The sequence below is a fragment of the Sapajus apella genome, unplaced genomic scaffold (genome assembly GCF_009761245.1).
Source record: "Sapajus apella isolate SASKATOON/1434 unplaced genomic scaffold, GSC_monkey_1.0 scaffold24, whole genome shotgun sequence".
Classification (NCBI taxonomy): Eukaryota; Metazoa; Chordata; class Mammalia; order Primates; family Cebidae; genus Sapajus; species Sapajus apella.
Genome location: NW_022436964.1, coordinates 21,418,497 through 21,446,233, shown reverse-complemented (window position 1 = coordinate 21,446,233; position 27,737 = coordinate 21,418,497). Strand labels below are relative to the sequence as shown.

At 37.6% G+C, this 27,737-nt stretch overlaps 1 protein-coding gene across 1 annotated transcript in view; it reads left to right on the top strand.

Annotated features, from left to right (window-relative positions):
- The first annotated feature begins 23,835 nt into the window (after positions 1 to 23,835).
- The window catches only part of INSL6 (insulin like 6), a 30,416-nt gene continuing 26,514 nt past the window's right edge, over positions 23,836 to 27,737 (top strand). The window contains exon 1 of the mRNA XM_032291058.1: positions 23,836 to 24,424. Coding sequence (XP_032146949.1) covers positions 24,136 to 24,424 — 289 coding nt within the window. The 5' untranslated portion in view covers positions 23,836 to 24,135. The remainder of the gene's footprint in view (positions 24,425 to 27,737) is intronic.

Sequence of the window (27,737 nt, the reverse complement as noted above, 5' to 3'; positions counted from 1 at the left end):
GGATGGATATTTTAAGTGATTTTTTAACCATATTTTTTGGCCTTTGAAAGTCATTAGAATGTGACTGCAAGTCGACAGGATAATAAACCTGCATTGAGTTTGCTTAAGTGTGTTAAAAAAAAAAAAACACAGACACACACACAAAAAAAACTTTTAAAAATGTTTTTAGGTGCTGGCCATTTTCTTGCATTAGCCTTTAGCTGGAATGTTTTAGAAGTGAGCTTGGGAAAGCAGGGCTATGGTCAGTTTCTTTTCACCAGCTCCAGGCTCCTTAGGCAGCCTCTCTTCTTAAAAGCCTGCCACCTGTTGCTGCTCTTACCTTGAGAGGAAAGAAGGAAGACCACGAGTAGCAGCAAGAGGCCAGAAAATGACCAGGTGGTAAAGTATAGGAATATAAGCATGGAGGCAGGAGGCAAGAGGGAAGCAGGCTGGGAGAAGACCTCTCCCCTCATCCTCCAGACCACTTACGCTTGGAGCCAACCCTGTTAGGTAAGGTGCTGAAAATATACTGGGCTTTTTATTATTTTTACTACCCCCAAGCAGAGAGGCTCAGGGGAAGAGCAGACGTGCAGCACAGGGTCTGCTTCAAAATTTCCCAGCCACAGTGTTTTGAAACATTTTATTAAAAAACAAAACAAACATTCCTTACTGCTGCATCTATTTTCTGAAGATGACAGCAGCTGGCATAGCTCATCCACCTCAGCCTAGCATTTGACATATGGCTATGGGAAAGCACCCCTTATAACCGGGCTCCTCCCCAGGGCTCTGTACTTTAGGCTGCTCCACACCCCTCTGCCCACCTTAGGTTAATAATGTCGAGGTGCACATGGACTGTTTCTTAGTCCTTTCCATAGGGAGAACAAGGAATTGCTTGTCAGCTGAGGCATGCAAGGGCTGGCAGGGAAGGGCAGAAGTAGGAAAAGCAGCAGCACAGCAAGCAGCAGGCCACTCTCTGGGCACAGTTACTAAGGCACGTGACTATGGTAAGGAGGATTCTTAGGACCGGGCTGGAGCTTCCTGCAGCCACCCGGGGACTCAGTCTGTGCCTCTTGTCCTCCCCTCCATCACTGCAAACCCAGAAATGGGCAACTTGCCTAAACTGCTAGTGACTAAATGGGCACTCCATGGCATATTAGCAACTCTCCTGCCCCAAACCTTTGTGGGCAGCAAGGAAGCCAGAGCTATTTGGGATAAAACCCAGGAGGCAGCATGCAACTTTCCATTATACTCCAGGGAAACAGAAAAAAGACAAGGCCAGGAAGGCTGATGCTGGAAGTAGGGAGTAAGAACTTGCACATTAGGAAGAGTCATAAGCAGCCACTTTTCTTCCCTCCTAGAGGCACCCTTCCAGCAGGGAAGTTTGTCAAGGAGACGCAGCCACCCGATCCCATAGATGTTTGTCGATGGGGGTCTTATCCAAGAACCATCCCTTAGGTGGCCTCCAATCTCCTTAAGGGGGATTGGAGGCGCTGTTGCCTGAAGGGCACCAACAGATGCACATTCCTTTAAGCATGGAGGAAAAGAGGGCAATAGCTTTTCTATAGAAGGAGGAAAAGGCTCTGGTCTGTCCTTATACTCACTAGAAAAAAACTCTTCCTTATTCCCCATAGAAGGGAATGAAGGAGGGAGAGGAATCTCTCCCTGTTGTTCTGGTTCCTGCTTTTCCATATCCTTTAAATCTCCTGAATTCCCTTCAGGTGAAAAAGATGGGCGGTCTTACCACAATCTAGCAGATAAAGAGAATACAACGCAAAGCGTACCAGCACCTAGGTGGTCAAAATAGTAACATTAGTAAAATGACCTTGCTCATATCCTCTTTTCAGGCAGCAACCTACCTGTTCCCATAACTCTAAATCTAAGGTTCCTTGATCAGGAAACCAAAGACATTCCTGCTGAATTAAGAGAATAAGCTTGTGTAGAGCTCCAGGCTCTACAGTGCACTGAATAGCCTTAAGTAGCAGTTTTAAAAAATACTGTTTTAAAAAATACTTTCTGCTCTTTGGTCATTTCTTGACCCATGATAACCTAGCCCCTGATATTTTATGCATGTGTCTCATCCTCCTGATGGGAATCAGGACTGTCCCTTATAGGGATTCCCTGAGAATTGATGAGCTCTTCACCTTTAGGCATAAATTCAAGGTGATCACTTCGGGATCACTAGTTGCAGAGCTTATAGCTTGCAGTGAACTCCAAGAACGAAGTACATAGACAGTTCCCGCTGAGCGGGGTTGGGGGTAGCTATTCTGAGAGAGTCCACCTCAGCATCTATCCACCAAGTATTTATTGAAAGGGCTTGTATTAACTACAAACATCCACTAGATGGTCATTTGAGGTGGGTTGCTGAGGCACCTGTGACTTTGTACACATTCAAACTGCATTCTCAGGAGGCTGTTTTCAGCATTCCTTGTCACCCCACACACACTCCACTACCTGTTCTGTTTTCAGGGTCAAGGAGTTTCATGCCCATGCACAAATAACATACCCATTGCCTCAGTATTTTTCCATGCCCTGACCTCAAATGTCTTGCACATAAGCTTGAATATGTTGCCATCTGCCCCCTACAACCCACAGGCCCTGGTGTGTGATGTTCCCCTCCCTGTGTCCATATGTTCTCATTGTTCAGCTCCCACTTATGAGTGAGAACATGCAGTGTTTGGTTTCTGTCCCTGTGTTAGTTTGCTGAGAAAATGGTTTCCAGCTTCATCCATATCCCTACAAAGGATATGAACTCATTCTTTTTTATGGCTGCATAGTATTTCATGATGTATTTGTGCCACATTTTTTTCATCCAGTCTATCACTGATGGGTATTTGGGTTGGTTCCAAGTCTTTGCTGTTGCTAATAGTGCTGCAATAAACATACTTGTGCATGATGTGTCTTTATATTAGAATAATTTGTAATTCTTTGGGCATATACCCAGTAATGGGATTGCTGGGTCAAATGATATTTCTATTTTTAGATCCTTAAGAAATCTTCACACTGTCTTCCACAATGATTGAACTAATTTACACTCCCACCAACAGTGTAAAAGCATTCCTATTTCTGCACATCCTCTCTAGCATCTGTTGTTTCCTGACTTTTTAATGATCACCGTTCTAACTGGCATGAGATAATATCTCATTGTGATTTTGATTTGCATTTATCTAATTACCAGCGATGATGAACTTTTTTTCATATGTTTGTTGGCCATATAAATGTCTTCTTTTGAAAAGTGACTGTTCATATCATTTGCCCACTTTTTGATGGGTTTTTTTTGTTTTTGTTTTTGTTTTCTTATAAATTTGTTTAAGTTCCTTGTAGATTCTGGATATTAGCCCTTTGTCAGATGGATACATTGTAAACATTTTCTCACATTCTGTAGGTTGCCTGTTCACTCTGATGATAGTTTTCTTTGCTGTGCAGAAGCTCTTTAATTAGATCCCATAAAAATTAGGACCCAACTCTATGCTACCTACAAGACACTCCCTTTATCTTTAGGGACACACATTGGCTGAAAATAAAGAGATAGTAAATAATATATCATGCAAACAGTAACCAAAAAAGAGCAGGGGCAGCTACACTTAGACAAAATATACTCTAAGTCAACAACTGTCATAATTATGACATGAAATATGAAGATAGAAGATGGCAGATAAAGGCAGGACTAGCTTGCAGCTCCCACTTGGATTGACAGAACAGTGTGTGAAGACTCACATCATAAACTTTTGCTCCAAAAACTACTGCAGGAACACACCAGGAAAGCCAAGAGAATCCACAGACACTTTGAAGGAACTGGATTACACCTGCAGGCTTCCTGAGAGGCCAAAAAGCTGTGAGTCTGCTTGCTTTCTCAGTGGGGAGGATGGTGATCTGGGTCAATTTCTCAGCCCTGGTCACTGGCTGCATGAAAACAGACTCTGTGCTGTTGGGGTGTGCAGGCACAGTAGGAGTGAGATTGGCCTTTAGGACTGTGGGCTGCGTGGGAGCCCTGTGACTGCCCGCTTTCTCCCACTTCCTTGGTGACATGTGTGGCTCAGCAGAGGCAGCCATAATTTCCCTAGGAATAAAATTCCATTGGACTGGGAACCATACCTCTATCCCCTACAGTAGCTGCAGCAAGCCCCACCCATGAAGAAACTGAACTCAGACACACCTATCCCTGCTCCCACCTGGTGGTCTTTCTCTATCCACCCTGGTAGCCAAAGACAAAGGTCATAATCTCTTGGGAGCTCTATGGCCCTGTCCACCACCTGAGAAACCTAAATACTTAACTAGGTGTTCCTAGGGCAAGTTTGCATCCTCCCTATAGGATTGCAGCTGATGTGCTCTTTAAAGCATCACCTCTTGCCTGGAGGCAACCAACATAAAACTAGCACACTAAATAAAAACACAACCAAGGAACCACAGATTCTACTTCACTCCCCTGCTACCTCCACCAGAGTAGGTGCTGGTATCCATAGCTGCAAGACCTGAAAATGGATCACATCACAGGACTCTTTGCAGACACTCCTCAGTACCAGCACAGAGCCCAGTAGCTCCACTGGGTGGCTATAGACCCAGAAGAACAAAAACAGTCACTGCAGTTGAGCTCTCAAGAAGCCCCATTCCTACGGGAATGGGGAGAACACCACATCAAGGGAGACGTCTGTGGGATAAAAGAACCTGAACAATAGCCCTCAAATCTCAGATCTTTCCTCTGACATAGCCTATCCAAATAAGAAGGAAACAGAGAAACAATTCTGGTAACGTGAAAACATGTGCCATAGTGGTTTGCTGCATCCATCCCCTCCATCATCTACATTAGGTATTTCTTCTATGCTATCCTTCCCCAATTCCCCTACCCCCTGCTATCCCTTCCTAGCCCCCCACTCCCAACAGGCCCAGGTGTGTTATATTCCCCTCCCTGTGTTCATCAGTTCTTATTGTTCAGCTCCCACTTATGATTGAGAACATGTGGTGTTTGATTTTCTGTTCTTTTGTCAGTGTGCTGAGAATGATGGTTTCCAGCTTCATTCATGTTCCTGCAAAGGACATGAATTCATCCTTTTTTATGGCTGCATGGTGTATATGTGCCACCTCTTCTTTATCTAGTCTATCATTGATGGGCATTTAGGTTGGTTCCAAGTCTTTGCTATGGTAAATAGTGCCGTAGTAAACATACATGTCCAAGTGCCTTTATAGTAGAATGATTTATAATCCTTTGGGCTTATACCCAGGAATGGGATTGCTGGGTCAAATGGTATTTCTATTTCTAGATCCTTGAGGAATTGCCACACTGTCTTCCATAATGGCTGAACTAATTTCCCCAAGATAGGCCATGAAACAAGTCTCAGTAAATTTAAGAAAATTAAAATTATATCAAGTACTCTCTCAGATCACAGTGAAATAAAATTGGAAATCAACTCCAAAAGGAGCCCACAAAACTATGAAAATACATGCAAATTAAATAACCTGCTCCTGAATGGTTGTTGGGTCAACAATGAAATCAAGATGGAAATTCAAAAATTCTTTTAACTGAATGATAATAGTGACACAACGTATCAAAAGCTCTGGTATACAACAAAAGCAGTGTTAAGAAAATCCACAGCATTAAATGCCTACATCAAATAGTATAAAAGAGCACAAATAGGCAATCTAAGGATACACCTCATGGAACTGGAGAAACAGTAACAATATGAGCCCAATCCAGCAGCAGAAAAAAATAATGATGATCAGAGAATAACTAAATGAAATTGACACAAAAAATACAAAAGACAAATGAAACCAAAAGCTTGTTTTTTGAAAAGATAAATACAATTGACAGAACATTAGTGAGATTAACCAAGAAGAGAGAAGATCCAAATAAGCTCAATTAGAAACAGAACTGGAGGTACTACATCTGACACCACAGAAATACAGAAGATTATTCAAAGCTACTATGAACATCTTTATGTGCATTAACTAGAAAATCTAGAGGAGATGGATGAATTCCTGGAAAGATACAACCCTCCTAGATTAAACAAAGAAGGTATAGAATCTCTCAACAGACTGATAACAAGTAGGAAGATTGAAATGGTAATTTAAAAAGTCAACAAAAAAAAGTCAAAGACCACATGGATTCATAACTGAATTCTATCAGACATTCAAAGGAGAATGGCACCAATCCTACTGACATTATTTCAAAAGATAGAGAAACAGGAACCCTCCCTAAATCATTCAGTGAAGTTAGTGTCACCCTAATACCAAAGCCAGGGAAGGATATAACAACAACAACAACTACTACTACAGACCAATATCCCTAATGAACATAAATGCAAAAATCCTCAACAAAATACTAGTGAACGGAATCCAGCCACATATCAAAACAAAACAAAACAAAAATTCACCATGAGCAAGTGGGTTTCATACTAGGCATACAGGGATGTTTTAACATATATGTAAGTCAATAAATGTGATACACTACATAAACAGAATTAAAACCAAAAATAGCATGATCATCTCAATAGACACAGAAAAAGCATTTGACAAAATCTAGCATCACTCCATGATTAAAACCCTCAACAAAACTGGCATACAAGGGGCATACCTCAATGTAATAAAAGTAATCTTTGACAAACCCACAACTAACACTATATTGAAAGGGGAAAAGTCTAAAAAATTCACCCTGGTAAAGACAAGATGCTCATTTTCACTTCTATTCATCATAGTACTGGAAATCTAGCCAGAGCAATCAGAAAAGAGAAAGAAATCAGGAGCATCCAAATTGGTAAAAAGGCAGTCAAACTGTCGCTGTTTACTTGTGATATGACCATAATACCCAGAAAACCCTTAAGACTCATACAAAATGTTCCTAGAACTGGTAAATAAATTCAGTTAAGTTTTAGGATACAAAATTGATGTACGCAAATGAGTACCTCTGCTATACACTAACAGCTACCAAGCTGAGAATCAAATCATGAACTCAACCCCTTTCTCAATAGCCACAATAAATAAATAATAAATAACTTTAGAAATATACCTAACAAAGGATGCAAAATACCTCTATAAGGAAAACTACAAAACACTGCTGAAAGAAATAATAGATGACACAAATGGAAGCACATCCCATGCTCATGGATGGATAGAATCAGTATTGTTAAAATGACCATACTGCCAAAAGCAAGCTAGAAATTCAAAGCAATCTCGATCAAAATACCACCATTATTCTTCACAGAACTAGAAAACACACTTCTAAAATTCACATAGGACCAAAACAGAGCCCTCATAGCCAAAGCAAAACTAAGCACAAATAATAATAATAATAATAATAATAATAATAATATGGAGTCATCACATTACCTGACTTCAAAGTATACTTTAAGGCCATAGTCAGAAAAACAGGATGGTACTGGTATAAAAGCAGGCACACAGACCAGTGGAACTGGATATAGAACCCAGAAATAAAGCCAAATACAGGCAACTGATCTTCAACAAAGCAAATGAAAACATAAAGAGAGGAAAGGACACCTTATTCAATAAATGGTGCTGGGATAATTGGCAAGCCACATGTAGAAGAATGAAACTAGATTCTCATCTTTCACCTTACACAAAAATCAACTGAAGTTGGATCAAAGACATAAATCTAAGACCTGAAACCATGAAGATTCTACAAGATAACATCGGAAAAACCCTTTATACATTGGTTTAGGCAAAGATTTTACAACCAAGAACCTGAAAGCAAATGCAACAAAAACAATGACTAATAAATGGGACTTAATTAAACTAAAAAGCTTCTGCATAGCAAAAGAAATATTCAGTGGAATTAACAGACAACTCAGAGTAGAAATAAATCTTCACAATCTATACAAAGGACTGAAATCCAGAATCTACAAGGAACTCAAATAAATCAACAAGAAAAAAAAAAAAACAATCCTATCAAAAAGTAGGCAAAGGACCTGAATAGACAATTCTCAAAAGAAGATATCCAAATAGCCAACAACCATATGGAAAGATGCTCAACATTGCTAATTATCAGAGAAATGCATATCGAGACCACAATGCAATGCATCTCATTTCTGCAAGAATGGCCATAATCAAAAAATCAAAAATAATAGATGTTGATGTGGATGCAGTGAAAAGGGAATATTTTAACACTGTTGAAGGGAATATAAACTAGTACAACCACTGTGGAATACAATGTGGAGATTCCTTAAAGAATTTAAAGTAGATCTACCGCTTGATCCTGCAATCCCACTACTAAATATCTATCCAGAGGAAAAGAAGTCATTACATGAAAAAATATTTGCACACACATGTTTATAGCAGCACCATGGCAATTGTAAAAACATGGAACTAGCCCTAATGCCCAAAATAAGATGTGATACACACCACACACACACACACACACACACACACACACACACACACACACACCATAGAATACTACTCATCCACAACAAGAATGAAATCATGGGATTCACAGAAACCTGGATAGAATTGGAGACTATTATTCTAAGTGAAGTAACTCAGGAATGGAAAACCAAGCCATAGTTCTCACTAATATGTCAGAGCTAAGCTATGAGGACACAGAGGCATAAGAATGATACATTGGGCTTTGGAGAGAGAAAAAAAATGGGCATAGCAAGAGAATAAAAGACAACACATTGGGTACAGCATACACTGCCTGGGTGGTGGGTACACCAAAATCTCAGAAATGACCACTAAATAACTTATTCATATAACCAAACATCACCTTTTCCCCAAAAACCTATTGAAATAAAGAGTAAAACTATTTAAGAAATATTACATTTTTTTACATTTAAGAAATGTTACATTTAAGACATTTTACATAAAAACATTAAGAAAGTCATTATGTAATAATTAAAGGATCATTTCATCAAAAGGACATAAAAATTGTAAAAATAAATGCACGGAACATCACAGTAACTAAATATATAAAATAAATACTAACAGACCTTAAGAAAGGAATAGATGGCTATACAATAATAATAAGTGACTTTAGTAGTCCATTTTAAACAATGGATAGATTATCCAGACAGAAAATCCATAAGGAAACAGTACACTTGAATAATGGACTGAATGGACCTAGAGACATATACACATCTTACCATCTAACAGCAGCAGAATACACAATTTTTTCAACACACATGGAACATTTTCCAAGACAGATTTTATGTGAGGCAAAAAACACAAGTGCTAACTAATTTAATAAGATTAAATTCATATTATTCTTTCTGACCACATTGGTATGAAATTAGAAATTATAGGATGAATTTCAGAATATTCACAAATATATAGAACTTAAACATCATGCTCCTGAAGAAAAATGGACCAAAGAGGAAATTAAAAGCAAAAATTAAAAATATCGTGAAACAAATGATTATGGACATACAACCTAACAAAACTTCTGGAATGCAGCTAAAGCAATTCTAAGAGGGAAGTCTATAGCAATAAACACCACAAGCAGAATAATAGATTACAAATAAACAACCTAGGCTTTACATTTCAAGTAACCAGAACTCAATAATATAAGAAAAATTGAAAAATTTACAAATATGAGGAAATTAAACATCTTTCCAAACAACCATTAGGTCATGCAAGAAATCAAAAGAGAAATCGAAAGTTAACTTGTGACAATTAAAAATAGAAATACAACATACCAAAACTTATGGGATATATCAAACACATCTCTAAAAAAATGTTTATGGCATAGGCCTACACCAAAAAAGAATGGTACTAAATAAACAACAAAACTTTACTTCTAAATAAACTAGAAAAAGAGGAACATAGTGAGCAAAAAGAAAAAATGTGAATGATCACAACAGAAATAAAATAAAGCTAGGACAATAGAAAAGATCAATAAAATTAAGATGTGTTTTTTTGGTATAAATTTAAGGGGTACATATGCAGTTTTGTTACATGGCTATATTGCATACTGGTGAAGTCAGGGCTTTTAGCATAACCATCACCTGAATAGTAAGCATTATTTCCATCGAGTAATTTCTCATCCTTCACCCCAGCCCCTCCTCCATCCTCCTACCCTTTCATTTCGTGTCTATTATTCCACCCTCCATGTCCATGTGTACCCAGTGATTAGCTCCCACTTATAAGTGATAAATATAGTGTTTGATTTTCAATTTCTAAGTTGTTTCACTTAAGAAAATGGCCTCCAGTTCCATCCATGTTGCTGCAAAAGGCATTATTTCAATCTTTTAATGGCTGAATAGTATTCCATTGTGTATATATGCCACATTTTCTTTATCCAATCATTTGCTGACAGACACCAAGGTAGATTCCATATCTTTGCTATTATAAGCAGTGCTACAATAAACATAAAAGTGCAGGCATTTTTTTAAATAAAATAATTTATTTTCTTTTGGGTAGATATGCAGTAGAGGGATTGCTGGATTGAATGGTAGTTCTATTTTCAATTCTTTGAGAAATCTCTATACTGTTTTCCACAGAGGTTGTGCTAATTTACAATCCTACCAAAAGTGTATAAGCATTCTCTTTCCTTCATATCCTTGTAAACATGTTGATTTTTAAAATTTTTAGTAATAGCCATTCTGACTGATAAGATGTTATCTCATTGTAGTTTTAAAATGCATTTCTCAGGTGATTAGTGATTGTGAGCATTTTTTATTATGCTTCTTGGCCACTTGTATGTCTTTTTTAGAAAAGTATTCGTTTCCTTCCCTCACTTTTTAATGAGATTATTTGTTTTTGTTGTTTTTGAGTTATTTGAATTCCTTATAAATTATGGCTATTAGTCTCTTGTTGGTTGCATGGTTTCTAAATATTTTCTCCTATTATGAAGTTGTATGTTCATTTTGTTGATTATTTATTTTGCTATGCAGAAACATTTTAGTTAAGTGTTGTTTGTTTGTTTTCATTTTTGTTGCCTGTGCTTTTGAAGTTGTAGTCATGAATTCTTTGCCTAGACCAATATCTAGTGGAGTTTTTCCTAGCTTTTCATCTAGTATTTTTATAGTTTTGGCCTTACATTTATGTATTTAATCAATCTTGAGTTTATTTTTGTGTATGGTAAGAGATATAGTTCCAGTTTATTTCTTTTGTATGTAGTAATCCAATTCTCCGAGCACCATTCATTGAATAGGTTGTCCTTTACCCAGTGTGTTTTTGTCCCTGTGTCAAAACTCAGTTGACTGTAAATGTGTCTCTGTTTCAGGGTTTTCTGCTCTGTTCCTTTGGTTTATGTGTCTATTTTTATAACAGTACCATGCTGTTTTGGTTACCATAGCCTTGTAGTATAATTTGAAATCAGGAAATTTGATACCTCCAGCTTTGTTCTTTTTACTTAGGATTGCTTTGGCTATTTGAACTCTTTTTACTTCCATATGAATTTTAGCATTGTGTTTTCTAAGTCTGTGAAAAATGTCATGTGTATCTTGATAGAGATTGCATTGAATCTGTAGATTTCTTTGGTCAGTATGATCATTTTAGTGATAGCAATTCTTCTGATTTGTGTGCTCTACAATTTCTTTCATCAGTGTTTTGTAGTTTTCTTTGTAAGATTTTTTTCCAGAGGAAAATTTTTAGAGATTTCTAGGTATAAAATCCTATCAGTGAACTAAGACACTTTGACTTCCTTTTTTCTAATTTGGATGCTTTTTATTTCTGTCTCTTGTCTGGTTGCTCTGGCTAGGACCTCCAGTACTATGCTGAAGAGAAGTGGCGAAACTGGGCATCCTTTTCTTGTTCCAGTTCTTAGGGAGATTGCTTTCAGTTTTTCCCTGTTCATTATGATGTTGGCTGTGGGTTTGTCATAAATGGCCTTTATTAATTTGAGGTATGCTCCTTCTATGCCTAGTGTGTTGAGCCTTTATTATAGCTGTGAAATTTTATGAAATGATTTTTCTACGTCTATTGAGATGATAATATGCTTTTTGTCTTTAAATCTGTTTATGTGATAAATCACATTTATTAATTTGCCTATGTTGAGCCATCCTTTCATGCCTGGAATAAAACCCACTTAATAGTGGTGTATTTATCTTGTTGATGTGCTACCAGACTTCATTTGCTAGTATTTTGTTGAGGACTTCTGTATCTGTGTGAAGCACAGATATTGGTCTGTAGTTTTCTTTTTCATCATGCTTTTGCCTGACTTTGGTAACAGGGTAACACTGGCTTTATAGAGTTAGTTGGAAAAATACCTTCCTCTCTGATTTATTAAAAACAGTTTCAGGATGATTGATACCAATTCTTTTTTGTATGTTTGATAGAATTTGTGAATTCATCTGGTCCTGGGCTTTTTTGTTGTTGAGAGTTTTTTTATTGCTGATCCCTTCTTGCTTGTTTTTTTCTTCAGGATTTCTATTTTTCCCTCTTGCAGTCTTGGGAGGTTGCAAGTTTTGAGGAATTGATCCATTTCTTCTAGGTTTTCCAGTTTGTGAATATAAAGATGATCATAGTAGTCTCTGCTGATCTTTTCTATTTTTGTGGTGTCAGTTGTAATGCTTCCTTTTTCATTTCTGGTTGTGTTTTTTAGGGTATTTTCACTTCTTTTCTTGGTTAATCTAGCCAAGACTAGTTTATCTTTTTAAATAACAAACTTTTTATGTTGCTGAATATTTGTCTCAATTATATTTAGTTCTGTTCTGACCTTTGTTGTTTTGCCAGCTTTGGTTTTTGTTTTTTTGTTTGTTTGTTTGTTTTCTTGCTTTTCTAGTTCCTTGAGGTGTAATGTTTGTTTAGGTTGTTAACTTGTGATTTTTCTATTTTTCAAATGTAAGCATGAAATACTGTAAACTTTCCTGTTAGGACTACTTTTGCTGTGTCCAGAGTTTTTGGTATGCTGCATTTCCATTTTCATTCATTTCAAAAAATTTTGTAAAATTTCCATTTTAATTGCACCATTGACTCAAAAATTATTCAAGAGTGTGTTATTTAATTTCCGTATATTTGTGTAATTTTGAGAATTCTGCTCAGTATTGGTTTCCAGTTTTATTTCATTGTGGTCTAAGAAGACAGTTGATATGATTCCAATTTTTAAAAACTTATTGGGTCTTGTTTTGTGACCTAACTAACATATAGTCTGTCTTGGAGAATATTTTATGTGAATGAGCTAGATAAACTTAACTGCTTAACTAAGCAGCCTCTTCGTTAATCCCCTACAACTGAATCTCTATGATACCCGATATTTTTGCCATAGGCTGTAAGTGCCAGCAGCTGCACATATACTTTTCTGCTTAGCCAATTCTATTATTTAGCATAACTTTCACAAGAGAATTTAAAGTCTGCTGTGTAACTATAGCCTTTACAGTAGAATCTGTTATAGAACCTATTATGAGGGATCCATCTTTAATCATTCCCTCTTTTATTCTAAACCATGGAAAAAAGACCTAGTAAATGATGCCCTTCTATTATAGAATAGTGAAGGCCACCTGGCAATGTTCTCATTAACTTATGATGTGGGTTAAGAAAAGTGAATCAATGTTCTGTTTCTGACTGATTATGAGGCAACATATGTACCACTGAATTTTCTCACCTATATTGGGCCTTCATGTTTTACCTATTAAAGTACAAGGTTATCCATGCATAAGGCTGGCTTAAAAATCCTTCACAAATAAAAGTATACCCTGTAAGTGTACATAACAGATCACCTTTTCATTTCTATTATTCATAGAGGCATAAAGAAGAAAAATATTCAAAGATATGAGTCTCATGATGGTAGAAGTCTATCTACCATGGTGGGAAAAGCTGTTCACATCAAGAATACCATCTTCTTCTGGGGAAAGACTTCCCTGTTTAGCTTTACCTTAAGTATTCCAATGGATATATAGTTCCAAGAATGTGGAGGAATCCTTGTTAGTTGTGAGATTATGAACCCAAAGTTCAAGGTCCCAAAGTTTTGCTGTACAGTGGATGGCAAGGACAGTCTTTCTCTGATGTTCTCAGAAGATCCAATCTTTGGATTCTAGATTGTGAAAGGGTTAATTGTTTTCAGGGAACCATAAAAAGCTTTCTTTACAGGGTGAAAATACACGGTGTCATAATAACTTAGTATTGTAACATCAGCCCTCTTGCATGGGAGAGCAATTATACAACCAGAAAACATGTCTTAAAAATAACAATTGAGCCGGGCGCGGTGGCTCAAGCCTGTAATCCCAGCACTTTGGGAGGCCGAGGCGGGTGGATCATGAGGTCAAGAGATCGAGACCATCCTGGTCAACATGGTGAAACCCCGTCTCTACCAAAAATACAAAAAATTAGCTGGGCATGGTGGTGCGTGCCTGTAATCCCAGCTACTCAGGAGGCTGAGGCAGGAGAATTGCCTGAACCCAGGAGGCGGAGGTTGCGGTGAGCCGAGATCGTGCCATTGCACTCCAGCCTGGGTAACAAGAGCGAAACTCCGTCTCAAAAAAAACAAAAAAAAAACAATTGAATGAAATCCCTTTATAAAATGTGTAAATGGTCCACCAGGTGACCAAATGTACCCAAAGCTTTGATTGTTCTCCCAAGAATATGGGACCAACCATTGATTATAAGCTATTTTAGCAATTTATAAGTCACCACACCAATATATTCAATTTAGATCATTGTATCTTTTCCATGATGAGTCATGGAATACAGAACTATTAATAACTAAAACTTTATGGACTGAGGAAGGACAAGGTGGCTATCCTAGTTCTGTATGAGACCATGCTTAATTAACATTATACTTATATCCTCTCGAATACCAGTTGTTTCGTCAAATTAGGTGCATAGCATTGATAACAGATGGCTTATCATAGTTAATTTGACTTAGACCATGGAGTTCATTCAAATTGTATATGTAAACAATTTCAGTATCAATCGATTTAGCATGAAAATATGGCAACGTATTTTCTAGGTATTTAATTAATTTTTGTTCCTACTTGGGTTAGCAGTTTTATAACACAGTCAGTCTTTTTATTAAAGTTCCAGGAATTTTACTCAGTTCAAATAATATGATTCTAAAGTTATTAGAAGCCTGTATTCAAGAGTGCTTTTTAGGGTTCTTTCTATCCTTTCATGAACCTCCTAAAAGATACCATAATCTAGGATTTTGCATGCTTATGAAGTTTTTGCAAACTGCATCAGCACTAAGCAATTAACAGTGGAAATGACTTTAAATAGTAATAGTTAAAAACACAAGAAAATTTGGTTATTTCTGTGGTCTATAATAACTGAATAATCATAATTATGATTGAGAGCCTATACTCAGACATATTAGAATTTTAGAAACCCCATATAATTTTGGAACACACATTAATATCATTTACTAAAATATAACCTGAAGAAGATTACAGTATTTTTTGACAATGCTTCCCATGTAACTAAATGCATCAAATAATTCTGTTTACCTCTCTTTTGGATGCTTCAGGGGCCCTCTGTAGCATGTCAAAGTTAGAGGTCAGAAAAGATAATTTTGAAGCTGAAATTTGATTTTGGGAAGCCTATCAAATATGTTAAAGGTTTAAAACACTTGACATTATGAAACAGAATTCCAAGTTACCACAGTCATCCATTTAGCAAAAATGATGACTCAAAAAATGTTTAAAAGGTAAAAGCCTTTACTCATTGACAGAGGGAAGACTTAGATTTCCAAACAATCTGTCTCTTATCTTTCCCTTCTTTTTTTTCAGTAATTTATTCAAAAGGAAAACAAAATATTTCATTTTAACATTAGATGACTATCTTATTCAAGAAAGAAAGCCAAATTTCACCCTCGTATTAGTGTACTATTAATAACCCCAATTTTTAATAAAACATTATAGACAAGTATTTCCAATCTTAGTCAGTTTGACCATAAGGTGAAGTTCTTATAACCTTTTATAACCCTTTACAAATTTTTGTTAAAGAGCAGATCAGTGCTTTAAGGAACCCCTGTTTGTACTTTTATTTCAATGTTCAACTTACAGAAAACCCAGAAAATATCACTTTAAATTTAGTCAATATGTTCACACACAGAATTATTTTTTTTAAGATTAACTTTTCACAAACCCATAACTTACTTAAACCTTCAGCTTCATCCTAACTTAAAACAATAATTTAATCTTCTAAACTTAGGCAAGAAATTCAGTCCCATGCCTTCTTAAAATCTTTTACAAAAAACACATTTCACTTTCTTTACACATCTTTCATATAAAACTGTTTCTATTTCCCAGAGATTACTTTAGTCACATGAACTAAAAGTCATTACACTTTTAACTTTCCTGACAAAATATTTAAGCTCTTATTAAATCAATTAATCAAATCTATTTTGTATATAAACATTACACACACAACACATATTTAACTACACAGAAGGAAGATCCAGTAGTTGTAAGATTTTTTATTTGCCAGTTTTTAAGTTCTTTTAAATTGGATTATTGGGTTTAGGGTAAAGTCTTTGAAAAAACAGGGCCAGGAAAGTATGCAGTTTCTAGGGCCTAATATAATAAATAGGTACAGCTGGAAGGCAAAACAGATGCCCCAAAATTAAGGGTCCCATTTTATACCAGATGCTGGATCCCAAAAGAACAGAGCCTTAGATTTTGAGGGGATCTATTCATTTCCAATTCCTGGGGCTCCATGAGGAAAACTGGTTTTGTTCCCCCCCCACCCCAAAACAAGGTCTCTTGGCACCTTCTCTTTTCCCCAAGGAGTTCCAGGATGCTAGAGCTTGAATATCCACTTTTAATTAAGCTCACTTTTAACTACAGTGTTCTTTTTAAAAAGTCTTTTTAAAGCTTTTGTTATCCAACCTTGGCTAGGCCAAGTGGCCAATATTTTTGTGCTCAGAGAAAGGAAATTTTAAGATGGTTCATGGAGGGGAGGAGAATCAACAAATGGTAAAGGTCACACAGATATCAAATCAGAAAGCACTCATTCCCTAAGCTGGGAATTGAACCCTAAACCCAGGAAGCCATTGTGAAAAGAGGAAGTATGGACACATGGTCACAAGGTTGAGCTCCCAAGGACATGACTGACCAGTTTGCTGGGCTGTCTTGAAGAGCGTGCTTATGAGGTCCTAGGCATGTATTTTACCCCATGAAATCCCTCTTTGTGACAAAATAATACAGAAAGACATGCAAAGCACACCAGATTCACTACAGCTTAAGACCAGCCTCGGAATTCTTTTTTGTATTAATTAAAACTTTAAAGAGGAGATAAACAGTGACTTTTACCATTCATTTAACCAGTTTGCACAGAGAAAGACAGAGGCCAGAAGTCTGACTGGTAAGAAATTCTTATCCTTTTCCTGGAATGCCAGGCTTCTGAATTCCCTTTCCCTGGGTGGCCCTAATGACCCTGCTTGCCACACACTAAAGCCCTGGGGGCCAAGCTGAATCATAAGGAAAAATTATCTTTTGTTTTATTTTGTTTTGTGGAACCACAGGCAAAACTTTGTCAGTTCTGCAAGTTGACACCTAAGGGGTTTCCAGGGTAACCCAATTAACATTTTTCATTCTGGCTAGAGCAAAATACATGTGACAAAACGTAGACCTTAGCCACTCTGCTTACCGCTCAGTATTGAACTTGCAATGCTCAAACTTGCCCGGGGTTGGGCTCTGTCCTCTCGAATCCATTTTTTAACCAAGAGGGACTTTACTGAGGGGAGGGCCTCTAACCCAATCCCATCCTTTACTCAGGTAAAATGTACCTCATTATTTATCCAAAGTAAGCCAATTGGTGCTGCAGTCTCTTTCCTTTGGGTTAGGATGGTAACTAAGCTGAAAGATTAGCAGTCTAAATTTTGGAAAGCCCTCATTTTTAAGTGCACTTCAGTGTGTTGTATTTTATTTAGAACATTCCACTGTAAGTTACCTTTAGTAAGATTTTGTTATTTCTGTAAGGCTTCTCTGTTTCCCATGCTAAATGTGTAAGCCAGAAGGAACTCAGTTTTTCAGAAATTAAGGATCCCATTTTTACCTAAAATATTGGTTTTGTTCTCAGGTTTCCTTGATTAACTTAGCCAATGATTTTTTTATTTTCCTACCTTTGTCGTCTTCTTTTTTTTTTAACTGTTTTGATATAAAGTCTGTTTTATTTAATATAAGTGTAACTACTCCTGCTTGCTTTTGTTTCTGTTTGTGTGAAGTATCTTTTACCACTCCTTTGCCTTTCATCTATAAGTGTATTTACCAGTAAGGTCAATTTCTTGTAAGGAGAACATAGTTGTTTCATATTTTTAAATCCATTTTGCCAATCTGTATCTTTTAAGTGGAACATTTAATTCATTTACATTCAAGGTTAATATTGGTATGTGAGATTTTATTCCTTCAGAATGTTAATTATTATCTAATTGTTTTGTAGTTTTTTTTTTTTGCTTTTTCTCCCTCCTATCTGTTTGTAGCTTGGTGGAGTTCTTTCATGTTACCATTTGATTGATTTCTCTTCCTCCTTTGTGTAAGTGTTTTTTAAAGTCCTATGAGTCTTTACTTTCATGTGTTTTATGATGGTGAATAATGACCTTTCATTTCTATGTTTAGAGCTCCTTTGAGCATTTCTGGTCTAGTGGTGAATTCTGTCACTGTTTGCTTATCTGGGAAATACTTTATTTCTTCTTCATATATGAAGCTTATTCTGGCAGGACATAAGATTCATAATTGACATGTTTTTCCTTAAACACTGTGAAAATCCCAATCTCTTCTGGCTTGTAAGGTTTCTGCTAAAAAGTTCACTGTTGGTTTGATGGGGTTTTCTTTTTAGGGGACCAGATGCTTTTCTTTCACTGATTTTAGAATTTTATTATTCACATGGACTTTAGACAGTCTGATGAATATATGTCATAAAGTCTATCTTGCATTGTATATATTTTTTAGTGTTCTTTGGCCTCTTGTACCTGGATGTCTAAATCTTTTGCTAGAATGGGCAAGTTTTTGTCAATTATTTTCCTAAATAGGTTTTCTAAACATTTTGCTTTAACTTCTCCCTCAGAGGTGTACCAATGATTGGTAAGTTTGGTCACTTTATGTAGTCTCATTGATTGATTTTCTGATTTCTTTTTATTGATTTTTAGATTTCTGTTGGATCTCATTGAGCTTCTTTAAAAATAACTTTTGCATTACTTACCTGGTATTTTGAATATTCCATTTTGGTTAGGATTCATTACTGGAGAATTACTGTATTCCTTTGAGGGTGTCAAGATACTCTGCTTTTTCATATTTCCAGTATTATTGTGCTGATTTCGTCACATCTAGAGAAACAGTTACTTCTTCTTATATTTGAAGTTACTTTCATTAGAGTAGGACTCTTTTTTTTCACTTCAGGATGTAACTATAATATTGGTTGAGTAGTGCATTTGGCTTTGCTTCTAGGCATGTTTAGTGAAGACTGTATGATTTACTTGCTTATAAACAGCCTTAGTGTGGTGGCCTTCTCAAATGCTGGTTGTAATAATGGTGTACTGAGCGGGTGAGCAGGCTCACAGCCTCCTGGATAGCCAGGGTAGCATGGGTGATAGTAGTAGCAGAGGTTGCAAGATGCTCACTCGTCTCCTTCCCAAGCACTATGCATTTGTGTCAGCAGATGTTGTAATGAGCTGTTTGGGTCGACCTCCGGGCCAATAGATGGCACTTGCTGGTGACAGCCAGCTGCTGTGGGAGCAGTAGGGTTTACGTTTTATCTTTGCTAAATAGGAGAAGAATTTGGGTGTCCCGGGGGATGGAATAGGCTGTAGAACTCTCAGTGGTCTGTGTTCTGCACTCTGCTTCTTAGGCAGAGAAGGTGAAACTGGTGAAGTTGGGCCAGGTAAGTTCACACTCAGGCCTCCTAGAGGTAGGCACAAGCACTGGTCCCAATGGGGTTTGTTGGGCAGTCCTCAGGCCTCCAGAAAAGCACCCAGCAAGGAATGGAGCAATTGCTGCTATGCCAAAGACATAGGAAGGAGGTGCAGCTCCACCTGATCAGCCTAGAAAGCGGCAGTGTTCTCAAGCTTCAGACCCAGCAGGTCTCGCTTGGCTTATGGCTTAACCTCAGCACCAAGTCTGGACCATTAACCAAGTCAGACACAGTTTGGTTTCAGTCAGTAAAACTACTGTCCCAGGCCATAAAACTCACTGCCTAGCCCAATACCACACCTCCTAGGCAAATATCCATCTGCTGTGGTCCCATTAAGGGGTGAGGAGTTTGCCAGTTGGAGTCTATGCAGCTGGGGCCCATGCCACACCTATATCTCAGGTCTGGCTCTAGGGGACCCTCCCCTGCTCTAAATCAAATTGCCAAATTCTCTCCTGAGACTCTCCAAACCAGTGACTGCTGCCCCTGCCAGCTGGAAGGTTACTGTGAATTCCTCTATGAGCTATGTTCAGGAATGGCATTCTTCTATTGGTGTGCATATCTGTGGGAGAACCTGAAGAGCATATCACAGGGCAATTCCTTCTTCCAGTCTCCCAATTGCTCCCAAAGTCATATTCAGGGCCTGGTAGGGTCAAGGATCTCTGTCATGGATTTCCTGGCTTTTCAGTGGGAATGGGTATCAAGACAATACTGTCTCCCCATATCATGCACTGTGGATTCATGCGTAGTTTTCCACTGGACCCCACCATGTAGGCTTCTGCTTGCCTTATTTTTTCTAGTATCTGAAGTTTTCTTTCATTTTTCTGTTGAACTGACAAGCTCCTTCTTGTATAAAAGTTCACAGTGTGAACCTCTACAAACTATTTTGCTATTTCCAAGCAGGTGCAGCAAGCTGGCAAAGCCTCTATTCTGCCTTCTTAGAAAAAAACCTGAAGAATGTCTTTTAATATTTAATTCAAGAAAGTTCTCATAGCAACAAATTCTCTCAATTTTTGTTCATCTGAGAAAGTCTTTATTTCTCCTTCACTTTTGAAAGATAATTTCATAGGTTCCTGAATTATAGGTGAATGATTTTTTCCTCCCAGTGCTTTTTATATTTCACTTTCTTCTTGCTAGCATGGCTTCTGTGGATAAGTTGGATGTAATTCTTTTCTTTCCTCCTCTAGAAGGTAAGGTTTTATCCCCCCACCAGACATTTTCAAAAGTTTTTCTTTATCATTGTTTCCATAATTTAAATATAATGCACCCAGGTATAGCATTTTAAAATTTATTTTGCATGTTGCTCTCTGAGATCCGTAGATCAATGGTTTGGTGTCTAACATTAATTTGGGGAATTTTTAGTCATTCTTGCTTCAAATATTTCTTCTCATCTTCTTTTAATTTGTCTTCTGATATTCTTATTAAGCAAAAGTTACACCTTTTACATTTGTTGCATAGATCCGGGATACTCTGTTCCATTTTTTTTTTCCAACTTTTTTCTCCTTGCCCTTCAGTCTTTAAATTTTCTGTAAAGACATACTCAAGGTCAGAAAAACTTTCTCCAGCCATCTTCAGTCTACTGTGAGCCACCAAAAACATTCTCCATTTCTTTAACAGTATTTTTAATGCCTAGAATTTCATTGTTTTTTTTTCTTAGAATTTCTATCTCTCTGCTTTTATTACCTATCTGTTATGCATATAACAGATATGCATAACAGATAGGTAATGACAGACATGAATGCTGTCTACTTTATTTATTAGCATCCATAAAATATTAATTGTAGTTACTTCAAACTTCCAGTTGTTCACATTGAGAAAATGGAGGTGAAATTTTTTTTTAATTCCCCATTGTTAATTCCAATTTCTTATCACACCGGGTTGAATCCTAATGAATGTTATGTTAGTTCAACAATGTATTTGCCTTTTAGTGTGTCTTATAATTTTCTCAATAGGCATAATAAACTTGGTAAAAGGAAATATGGTAATTAATAAGAAGTGTTGTAATAAAGTGTGGGGGGATTTGAGGCTGGAGTTGGGAAGGTGAAAAAAAGCTGAGGAAAAAAATTCTAAGAAGGCAAGCAGGGAAAGGACTGGAGCTGGAACCACTGACTTAAGTTTAGTGACAGACCAAAGTATATAAAAGCCCAGGTGAGCCAGGAAGAGAGAGCAGCATCAGGCACACACACACAGCTTGGTAGGTAACAGCAGCAGTTCCCAGAAAAAGGCTGAAGTTTCAGAGTAAAAAAGTCTAGGCCCAGGAAGCTCAGTCTGTTCTTGTACAACCTGCTAAGAGTCTGGGTGCTACTGAGCCAGTTAACCATGCAGAGCAAAGCCAGCTCAATGAAATGCCTTCCGAAATGATCATGTAACAACACAGTTGTGAATGGCTTTGAGGTGTTTTGCAAGAAAACTTAAAGGAGGATCTTCAGCATCAAGGAGAAGCAGGTACTGGGATCTGAAGGACTGCCAGGTGAGAGTTCCTACTCCTGACTAGTTCTGTACTTTCTATTGGTTGCCCTCAAGCTGATAACCAATCAGAATCACTGCTCCCAGGGCCCTACTTTGAAATCTCATTGGCTGCCCACACTCAGTCCGTACTCTCCTATTGCTGGTGCCAAAAGTTTGAACTTTTTAGTTGTAACTTGCTGTTATCGAAATGTGTATTCTGTGGCTGCTGGAGGGAATGTTCCATAAATATCTGTTAGCTCCACTTGGACTAAAGTATAGTTTAAGTCCAAAGTTTCCTTCTTGATTTTTCATCTAGCTGATCTGTCCAACGTTAAAAGTGGAGTATAGAAGTCTCCTACTCTTAGTTTATTGCAGTCTATCTCTCTCCTTTAAGATTTATTAATATTTCCCCTATATATCTAGGTACTTTGAATGTTGGGTGCATATACATTTACATTTGTAATAATTTCTTGATGAATTAATCCCTTTATCATTAATTAGACTTTGTCTGTTTTTATAGTTGTTGACTTAAAGTCTATTTTGTGTTATAAATATAGCTACCTCTGCTTGTAGTTTCCTTTTGCATGGAATATCTTTTCCCATCCCTTCCTTTTCAGTCTATGTGTGTCCTTAGAAGTAAAATGAGTCTCTTATCGGCAGTATATAGTTTAGTCTTTTTTTAAAAATCCGTTCAGCCCTGTCTTTTGACTACAGAACATAATCAATTTACATTTAAAGTAGTTAATGATGGGTTAGAATTTACTACCATCATTTTGTTAATTGTTTAGTGGTTATTTTGTAGGTTCTTTGTTCTTTTCTTTTTCTCTAGCTCTCTTTGTGATTAGGTGATTTCCCGTAGTGATATGCTTTGATTTCTTCTTTTTTATGTTTTATATATCTACTACAGGTTTTGCCTTGTGGTTACCCCAAGGCTTACATTCATCTCCAGTATGATGAATATTTTCCTTTCTCAAAGGCTTTACCTGATAAAGTTCTGACTAGGACTCATGGCCCACTATAGTATGGACATGAGTTGTTTTTCAAGGAAGGTAAAGAAATTTTACTAATCTATATTAAATCAGCCATTTAAAAAATCCAATCAACAGTTAATTTAACAACATTCATGGATGCGACTGGGAAGCAGGGAAAAGGTGGGGAAATGGAAAATGAAAAAAAGACTTAGAGTCAAAAGACAGAAAAGAGGGAGAAAAAATAAAATTGTATAGGGAAATACTGAGATCACTGATAAGCTGGCACTTGTGGCTTCAGCATCCTAAAACTGACTATTCCTGAGACAGCCCCCGAATGCCCTCTGGTGGCGGGTATTACATCCTTCCACGCCAACATACTAGTAACAGCAGCTGTGTGACTGCATAGGTTTCAGTCCCATAAAGTCAGCCCTATACTATACCGGGGTACAATGTAAAGCAAAAACAGACGCCGGCCCTGCCTTCACGAAGGAGGGGGTCTCAGGAAAGAGGTTACGTGCCCACAAATGGAAACAGGTCGATTAAAACCATGAAAGAGAGGAGAGAGGGTTTCTGTGAGGGAGACGAAGCTTTATTAACAACCTGGCAATCAAGAACGGGAAACACATTCCAGGTGGAGGGACCAACACCTTTTAACCTACGTTGTCAGGTAACAGGGATCCTGTGTCCTCACACTTGGTAAGGAATCTCCTAGTGAGGAAGGAAAGGAAAATGAATCAAAGTCGCGGGGGTGGGGGCGGTGGCGGGATAGTGAGGGGATCTTTGGCTTTCATTTTAGGAGGCAGGGCCTGCCACCTTCGACCACCTGAGATCCTAGGGCAGGCGCGAAAACCTTGGCGCAGCCAACACGTCTTTCCTTGATGTTCTCGCGAGGCCCCCACGCGCTCGGAATGCCACAGGTTTGTGCGCACGGCTCGGCTTGGCGCAGGCGCAGACAGGACTTTGGTCAGGCCGACCGCCATTGCACAACGCAGAGGACTCGCTTGGCATCGCAGGGATGCTGCGGCTCCTCTGCTTATGCCTGCTGTGGCTTGAACTCTTGCTGGTTAGGTTTTCTGGTGAACTGAGCGACATCAGTAGTGCTAGGAAGCTGTGCGGCAGGTACTTGGTGAAAGAAATAGAAAACCTCTGCGGCCACGCCAACTGGAGCCAGTTCCGTTCTGAGGAGGAAACCCCTTTCACACGGTTGATTCCACAGGCCTCGGAGAAGGTCGAAGCTTTCGTCCCTGACCAGTTCGAAAGCCCCCAAACCACTTTTCCGGTCTGGAGTAGAGGCACAAATCCAGGTAAAAATCTGAACTGAAGTTATGTTTGTTCACATCTTATTTCTGCATTTGCTCTGCCACAAGGTAAGCTTCCCCAGGAAGTGGAACTTCTGCCTAGTACACAGCTTTTAAAAAGATTGTAAAAAAGCAGTGTAATGAAAATATACAAAACTTCAGTGAAGCACTTGTTTTTTTAAAACTTACAGGAGCTTAAGTGGAAATAAGTGTACATCTGTAAGTCTACATATTTATGTAAGAATGTTGTTCCTTTCTAGAGTGCCCTTGTCATCTGGCAAACTCCGTTTTGACCTTCAAAGTCCACCCTAAATATCATTTTCCCTGTGAAGTCATTATTGACCTTTTCATAGCCAATAGCTACGTTGTCCTTTCTGTCACAGTATCTAGCACATAGTACTATTAACTATCGTCACTGGCTACAGATTCAGCCCAACTTTGTACAAGATAAAAATGCAGAGTACCTTGTTCAAAAAAGCAGGAAAGGGCAATTAAAATGAAGGTAACAAAATATAAAGCTTTTTTCCTTTCTTGTTCGTATCCCCTGCTGACGTACCAGAAGATAGGCCTGGTCCATTCTCCTATCAGGCTTCATTTAAAAGTTCACGTACTTGTACTTAATTCACTTACAGTTTCAAAAGTGAATTTATTGAGAATTTCGACTACAATAGAACATTTAAACCAAATGCAAGGCCTGTGTGACTGCATCGGTTTCAGTCCCATAAAGTCAGCCCAGTATACCACACCGTGTTATAGGGACTATATAGGGACTATTTCATGCATATTTTTGTCTGAAATGCCTAGCAGATGGCCTAGCACATAGCATGCGTTTATTGTGTTGAATTTATAGTTAATACTTTCAAGCAGTCTGCAGGAAGAATATTCTTGTTTCATACTCATTGGTATAATTTTACATGTTCATTGGTATGGTTTTACATTTTGTGACTAACACATTTTAGTCCCAATATGATTTGCCATTTTAAAAGAAATTGCACTTTGTTTATAGCCTATCCATAGGAAGAAAACTATTGCCTTTTAGTAATTCAGTTGATTTGATTTGGACAAATCTTGCAAAAGTGAAGATTTCTGAAATTAAAGAAATGAGTAAACTATCATGCCAAAAAGAGACCCTAATGTAGAGTACTGAAAAAAGTCAAACAGTTCACATTGTAGGCACTCATTAACTTTTTTGGAATGAATTAATGGAATTTATAAAATCACTGTTGCTAAGAGAATGAAAACTTTTAAAGACAGAAACCCTGAGCCTGTGATTCTTGATCATTTTCAAATCAACCCACATACAAACCTCATCTTGTCCTAATCTTACAATGAAGGAAGTGTCTCTCACAGTCTTCTACTTGTGCTTTAGTTCAGTGACTTTCACACTTTAATGTGCATATGAATCACCTGGGAATCCTGTTAACTTACAGACTCTGAGTTGATAGGCCCCTGGGGTGGGGCCCGAGATTTTTCATTTTTAACGAGCTCCCAGGTGATGCTGATGCTGCTAGTTGGTGGCCCACCCTTCTGAGTAACAAGATCCAGTTTACTGTCTTTTTTTTTTTTTTTTTTTTGAGACTGAGTCTCACTCTGTAGCCCAGGCTGGAGTACAGTGGCACTACCTCTGCTCACTGCAACCTCTGCCTCCTGGGTTCTGGTGATTCCCCTGCCTCAGCCTCCTGAGTAGCTGGGATTACAGGCACATGCCACCACACCTGGCTAATTTTTGTATTTTTAGTAAAGACAGGGTTTCACTATGTTGGCCAGGCTGGTCTCAAACTCCTGACCTCACAATCTGTCCTCCTTGGCCTCCCAAAGTGCTGGGATTACAGGCGTCAGCCACCACACCTGGCCCATGTCTCTCTTTTTAAACTCCTCTTTCTTACTCTTTTCTCCCAGGAGTGCAAGGAGAGCCTTCCCTTTCTGCTTCATATTGGGTGGGCATTTCTCTGACATCAAATACTGTGCCTTCACTACCTATGCTATAATACTACAGTCAAAATTTTGTTTTCAGACCTCCAAGCTTGAGGTTGTTAAAGAAAGGTTGGAATGCCTTTTCTCAAAATCTGCTCTAAAGACAATTTCCTTAATAAAAATGTTGAACCTTAAAACTCAGCTGATTAATGATTCCTTTGTTGTAGGTATTATTCACACTCCCCTGGAAGAATAAATGTCATTAATTCAATGAGCAGGGAGCTGCAATGAAGCAAGACTTAAAGAAAATAAAAATATGTCTGACAATATTTGAAAGTTATTATACCACAAAACCTGTTACTAGGGAAACTAAAGGACAGTTTGCTGAAGTGGAAATAATATGTAGCACTAAAACCACAGTTATATTGAAATATGTAGAGGATGGAAAAATGGATTAGGTTATCAATATGCATTGTATTATGATTTTTAAAATTATTAATCTCTAAGGGAAGATGACATTTATTCTGTCCTGTTAATTTCTGGGAAATAATTTAGAAGTTGCAGAGATGTATGTGTTTCTAATATAGAATGCATAATTATGTCATTTTTATATACGAATGTGGCTGAAAAGTTGATAACTTTTTATTTCACTTTTGCCAGCAGGACAAGTTGTGTTAGATCAAGTCAGTTGTCTGAAATGTTAATATCCTGATGATCTAGTTGAGTCTGACACAGAAAAATATAATTTGGTACACTGCTGTTAAAAAGTGCCATTTTTCAAAGTTATTCATACATAACTTGAATCTATAATTATGTGCTTCTTGTTAACGGATCCTGAAGGTGTAGGCAGTATCTCCAAGACCTACCCCAGAATGTGGCAAGATGAAGCTGACATCATATTTCTAAATTATGACTTAATATTGTGCTTCCCAGATATTAGTGCCAGGTGAAATCATTAATGTTTCAAAATCAGCTTTTCATAATCCATAACCCCTATTCCAGTTAGATTAATCATATTCCCATATTCTTGGTCTTCATTTCACATATTGTTGTGTTTTTGTTTATTTGTTTATGTTTCAGATATCATCATAGCTAGTCTGTAAAGGGCCTTTCTCTTTATACATTAGTTCAACAAATTTTGAGTACCTATTATGTGTTAGTCATTCTTCTTGGTGCTTGGGATGTCAGAGTAAACAATGAAGGTTCCTACTCTCATGAAGCGTACAGAATAGTAAACAAACATAAGTAAATTATAATTTACAGAAGATGATTGTCCTCACTATTCCCCTTTCTCCACTCCCATTCTCTTCCTCTCATAGGCAGTTGTTATAATGTGTTTATTATATATTTTTTGTATAAGTTTTTGCAAATTATGCATTCTTTCCTGTGCATATGTTTTTAAGAT